Below are 6,083 nucleotides of genomic sequence, written 5' to 3'. Positions count from 1 at the left end.
CTCTTTCTAAATTTTCATCTTTATTATTTTACTTACATGCTTGTGGGCGTCCTAAGATCCTTTTTGGAAAAAGAATCAGTATAAGTGAATAAACCCATCAGTAAGTGCATAAATAGTCTTAAGGTAATTAACTGCTCAATTATTTATGCAACAGCATCTCAGAGGCGACTAAAAATGATACGTCGTATAGGCTGACTGAATGAAGTGCCTCTCTTGTAAGCCAGTATCAGGGTTATAGCAGAAAAGTACCAGAAATAAAGTTATTCACACACCTACAGATATAATAATGTCCTACTGCTTTATAGAATTTAGATTCTCTGTTTAAAGTTATCATTTGTTTTCCTCCAAAATTATAAAAATTGTTAGGTACTGACCTGTGGGAGAGTTGGCTAGGTTTAGATTTCTGATATATTCCCTAAGTTTTCACTAAACACATTGAGAACTTTTCCTTTTGAAGAGTACCCATAGAGAAACTTAATGGCCTCATGGTAAAGCCAGGGCCTTCACTCAAAGCAATGATTTAAAATTGGCTCATGGCACATTCTCTCAGAGCAAGGGGCAGGAGGACTGGCTGGTATCTAAGTTGGGAGAACCATGTCTCAGTTTGTGGTTGCTACTGCCTGTCCTGGTGCTTAAGCAACACATAATGAAGTATGAGAAAGTGGAAGGAAAATCCTTTTTTTTTTTTTTTAAGGGGGGTGGGGGAGGAACAGAGGGCAGACAGACAGAATGTCAAGCAGGCTCCACGCACAGCACAGAGCTGAACGTGGGGCTCGATCTCATGACCCTGAGATCATGACCTGAGCCAAAATCAAGAGTTGGATGCCTAACCGACTAAACCAACCACCCATGAGCCTCTGGGAAATTCACTTTAAAGGCAGGCAGAACATGACTGGGTGTTCACGTAGCCTTTGAACATGTATGTCCACACACATGAAATACGGGAGATCATCTGAGGGTCTGCTCTAGAACACAAATGATAATTAAACGAATGGAACCAGAGCAAAAATATACAAACTAAGTCAATAACTAAATTAAATTTACCAAAGAGGTAATTTATTACCTCCACCAAGATAGAGTTCTCATTTCAGCACAGGGCACACGCCCCAACCACCATTTCTCCCCTCAAGGACTGGGGTCACCCATGGAGAGGCATCGAATTTCTAATAAAGTGATGAATACTGCTTCTACTTATATTTTTTCTCTCTCTCCATACGTGTATATTAATATATCAGAGATAAAAAAAACCTGTCATATACACTACATAGAACTTACCATCTATAAAAGAGGTAAAAGAGACTAGTCATATCCCATGGGAATCAATGCCAGCAGAAGTAGGGAACGTCAGTGCCAGGAAGAAAATACAAACCAATCCAATCTGTTAAATATAAAGGCAGCTTGATGATCCTTCTAAGGTCAGTGATGATGACGCATGGTTGCCCGCCCCCCAACTTAATGCCAAAGAAGCTGGTGTTGTTCTGTGATGAAAGTAATTAAACACACAGAAAAATCATCCAGGAGTCTATAATGTGGACTAGCATTGACCTCATGGACAACCTAAAGATGGTCTGGAAAGATAATGAACAATCATTTCTATCTGTACCATTCCATTTCCAAGCAAACACTGTTTGTTAACAAAGAAGGTAGGGAAAGAGGAATTACTGGTGAGTGGCCAGAGCCACAACACCTGTCCTTTCAACTCAGGCCAACAAGGCTGGATGGGGACAGCCAGGCTGACGCTTGCCACCCAGCGTTTCCACAGGGTGGACCAGCTGCTGGAGTGCTGGGGGCTGAGGAGTGTGAGACCAGCCCAGGTACAAAAGGATGTGGGAGTTTGCATTCAGTTCTTATTCTTTCAGAAAAGAAGGGAGACATCTTCTTTCGCAGCAAGAGCACAAAGTACGTCTATCCCTTTTTGCCCCACTCTGACAATAAAAGTGCATCAGTATAGGGACACCTGGGTGGCTCGGTGGTTGGGCATCTGCCTTTGGCTCACGACATGATCCCGGGGTCCTGGGATCAAGTCCTGCATCGGGCTCCCTGCATGGAGCCTGCTTCTCCCTCTGCCTGTGTCTCTGCCTCTCTCTCTCCCTGTGTCTCTCATGAATAAATAAATAAAAATAATAAAATCTTTAAAAAATGCATCAGTATTAGTTCCAACTCTGTAGCAGATGAGACATAATTCCTTCTCCAAAACAGAAGAATAAGGTTTTTTTAAAGATTTTATTTATTTATTCATGAGAGAAGAGGGTGGGCAGAGACACAGGCAGAGGGAGAAGCAGGCTCCATGCAGGGAGCCTGATGTGGGACTTGATCCTGTGACTCCGGGATCATGCCCTGGGCCGAAGATGGGCTCTAAACCGCTGAGCCACCCAGGGATCCCCTAAATACAGTTTTTAGAGAAAACAAAAACATAAAGATGGCAGTCCCTTTCGACTTAAAAATAGTATATATGTAGGTCATTTACAGTTTTGGGGGGCAAATAGCTAAGAACATACCCGGAAGCTAAGAGCACTAGTCTTCCCGTGTCTTTCCATCCTGGACTGTGTGTTGACAACCGCACCCCAGCAGGGACAAAACCTCCTCCAGACTGATGTGAATACTGAAGGCAGAACAAGAGGAGGAAAAGCCTAGATCAAATACCTTCCTATCAAACTAACTGTCAAATGCTCTGTGATCACCTTGAGGTAAGGAAGCCTCCTGGAGAAGACAAGAACACTTTAAAGGTGCCTGGCCCAGCAAACACATCTCCCCCAGTGGTTACCTTCTTACCCTGGCAATGACAGTGTTTTTGTGGGTGCATCATCCTGTTGACATGTGTGGTGAAATACAGAGTGACGCGTCTGTGTGTCTTTATATCTCTGCGTGTATGTGAAACCCACGCCAGCAGGCTCAGACAGAGGAAGGAAGGAGAGCACAAAGAAACACGGGATAAAGTTCAAGAGAAACCACCGTACGGATTACTAAAAAATATGAAAGTGATCAATGCCAATGGGATTTTCTTATTAAAGAGTGACAAAAAAAAAAAAAAAAAAGAATGACAAGTTGAGAGAACTAAACCAAAAATGTCAATAACCACAGTTGACCTTTAGTGGGAAACTGTCAGTGCTTTTTAATAAGTGTGGTGAGGAGAGTTCAAATCACAGCATAACAGAACTGGCTTAAGGGTTAATGCAGTTTGCAGTTAGTATATCATCTAGCAGTATTATTCAATGAGGGAAGTTACAGTTGGAAAACATGACATTTTAATTCCCCGTGAGTAAACTGATCAGGAACTGTAAAATCATCACTGGAAGAACATGGACACAGTCAAGCATAACAAACCTACAGAAGGAGAATTATCTCCAAATTTAGGAAGTACATTGATTTACCTGCCTACCCGCCTCTTCAAGCCTATGCTTAGCACACGTGCAAAAATAAAACACAACTACCGCCATTATTACTATCATTTTCTTTTGCCCTTAGGTGAGAAACACCGGACAGCTACATGCTGAGCCACGCTAACAAAACTAAACCTTTCACTTTCTTTAATAGTAAAATTACCATTACTGAATCATTGTCATAAAAAATGCATTCAAGTACATTACCACTTATTTTAAATAAACACCAATTTTGAAACAATCAACTTGGAAAAGCTGTATAAGTTTTTTTTTTCTTTTTTAAAAATCCCTGATTACATTTCTATTTGTTCACTGTGGTAGGCTGAAACATTGTATTTTTAGAGACTAGCTACCACTTAATTTCTTTAAAAAACAAAACAAAACAAACACAACAAACCTGTGTAATGTAGAACAGCAGTGAAGCAAGAAAATTGTGTGCTTGTCACTTCTCTTCACTGTACAGAAGAATTGTGATAAACCATGGTACTGGTGCCACTTAGTACATGAGGAAACACAATTAACTCCTAGCACAGAGCACATGGTTTACTAAGATAATACTCTATGAATTCCAAAGTTGGGATGCTCCTCTGCATTCAGGCCACCGGAGCATTCCCACTGGAGTCCTTGGGAGGCTTTGGACGTAGTCAATAGTGCATATTTCCCATCCCATAGCTGACAATGTGTGCAATTAGCAGGGACTATGGGAGTACTGGTCTGATGCCTGCAGCTCCTGAATTTGAAGCTTAGCTCAGTACATCCTAGAAAGTAATCTGCACACCACAGTGCCTAACAATTTCTATGCTACCGCAGTTTCTCTCTCAAAAGAAGATCAGACCTAAAACGGAAGCTTCTCTGGGGGCTTTTTAAATCGCCTTACATCGGTCAGTTTTGTCTATCCATTCATCCACCATGCTGCAGCCTTCCAGCATTCTATTTGATTAGTGGTGTGCACGTTACCTAAAAAGATAGACACCTGAATTTTCTGTAACCTTCTCAAAGAAGCTGCACTTAGTACAGTAATTTGAGAAAACATCTTATCCCTAGAAAGAAAAATAAAACCTACATGGGATGTGCATTTTGCTGAACTTACTTATGTTTATAGGTAAATTACTTACAAAGGTGACACCAGAAAAAGAACCTGTATCCGGCCCACGGTGACAAGAACAGAATGTCTTACGGCCCTTGCCAATGCACCGGAATTGATCGTGTACGCGTGGGAGAGACCTTGTACACACGTCAGCCTTCCGGGTTACGGATCAGCAGTGGGAGCTGTCTGTGTCTTTCATTTTGTCGGTGCTGTCTTCTTTGTCTTCTGGTTTAGTTTCGCCTCCGTCATCCTTGCGTTGAGTTGAATCTTTCTCAGTGACCTGGTCTTTGGTTTGGGGTTCGTGTGTGGAAACAGGATCTAAAACTATAACGGGTCCAGCTTGCTGCTCACTGCCACAGTACTGGCTCTCGCACCCAGCGTTACTGAGAGGCCTGGAGGAAGGACAGTTACACAACACAATAAAAAGCAGAGAGAGAAAAATATTTGGCTTTCATATTCCTGGATTCAGACCAACCAAAAAAAAAAAAAAAAACCCAAATGCTCTAAGTCTAATTAACATGCACAAAGTGGTCTTTGAGGTGCCAGCCATTAAAAGAAAAAGGAGCTATTAGATGACATTAGGAGCATGAGGCCAGAAGAAAGAAGGCGGAAAAAGTCAGAGCAATTAACTAGGGAAGTGTTAAAAAGCCAAATGCACCTACCTGCTTAATTACACACTCTTCTCAAGAAGTGCAAAGCTCCTGGGTGCCGTGTGCGGGCCTCCCCACTGCCTGCCGCCCAGACTCCTGTCCCACCTTCACTTAGCCGGAAGGAACCATTACACCCCCCCACCACTCCCAGCCCCTCATGTCCCTGGGGACATCTGGCTGCAGACTAGCTCTGAGGAGACTGCTGCTGAGGGAAGGAGGCCACCCCGTCACCAGGGACAGCTGGGAGCCGCGCCCGCCTCTGCCATTACTGACAGGAAGAAATCTGGTCAGGCCCAGGGAGGGGTGAGCGAGGAACAACAGCAGATGGAAGGATCCAGAGAGTAAGCTAAAATGCTAAGTGACCATAAACTTTTTCTAAAAAGGAGAATCACGTCTCTTGAGAAAGTTCTTAAGGAATTCCAGAGAGCAACTTTCTTTTTTCCACAGCCACTTCCTCTCTTCCCTTCTATTCTGATGCAAGAGGCTACTGCTTCTCAAGCTACGTGACAGTTTCCTTGTAAAAACAGAGATGTCCACGTCTTCCCTTGTCATGTGTCAGGAAGTTAGGCTGTTCAGGCACCTACTCCTCTCAGAAGTCACGGTCAGAGGCCACCATCTGAAGGTTCGGGGCTGCTGACCCGGGGCCTGAAGGCTGAAGGGTGTGTGATAGGCAGGACAGGGGCTCTTCAGACGTATTTGGTCTTCCTGGCAAATGCTAAGATGTAAAGCATGAACCAACCCCCCCCCCCACCACCACCACCACCAATCCCACCTCTGGACATCAGGACATACACTGGCAAGCCCACTGCTCGACCCGCCCTTTGTAGGACTTGATGCTACTGTTCCCTGACCCCTGGAGCAGGCCGGAACCTCCAGCTAGACACTCCCTTACCACCTGCTACTTCTCCCTGGTTGGACTCCCCACAGTCATAATGAAATACCGTGTAATTAGCTGTTTAACGCCTG

The 6,083-nt window shown here is 43.7% G+C and overlaps 1 protein-coding gene across 3 annotated transcripts in view; it reads right to left on the bottom strand.

Annotated features, from left to right (window-relative positions):
* Positions 1-3,087: 3,087 nt before the first annotated feature.
* Positions 3,088-6,083, bottom strand: part of SHTN1 (shootin 1) — a 96,922-nt gene continuing 93,926 nt past the window's right edge. For all 3 annotated transcript variants that reach the window (XM_077877493.1, XM_077877494.1, XM_077877495.1), the window contains one exon: positions 3,088-4,859. In XM_077877493.1, coding sequence (XP_077733619.1) covers positions 4,637-4,859 — 223 coding nt within the window. In that variant the 3' untranslated portion in view covers positions 3,088-4,636. The remainder of the gene's footprint in view (positions 4,860-6,083) is intronic.

This window comes from Canis aureus, chromosome 29 (assembly GCF_053574225.1).
Source record: "Canis aureus isolate CA01 chromosome 29, VMU_Caureus_v.1.0, whole genome shotgun sequence".
Lineage (NCBI taxonomy): Eukaryota > Metazoa > Chordata > Mammalia > Carnivora > Canidae > Canis > Canis aureus.
The sequence above is the reverse complement of the archived record's forward strand: the minus strand, read 5'-3'. Positions and strand labels throughout refer to the sequence as shown.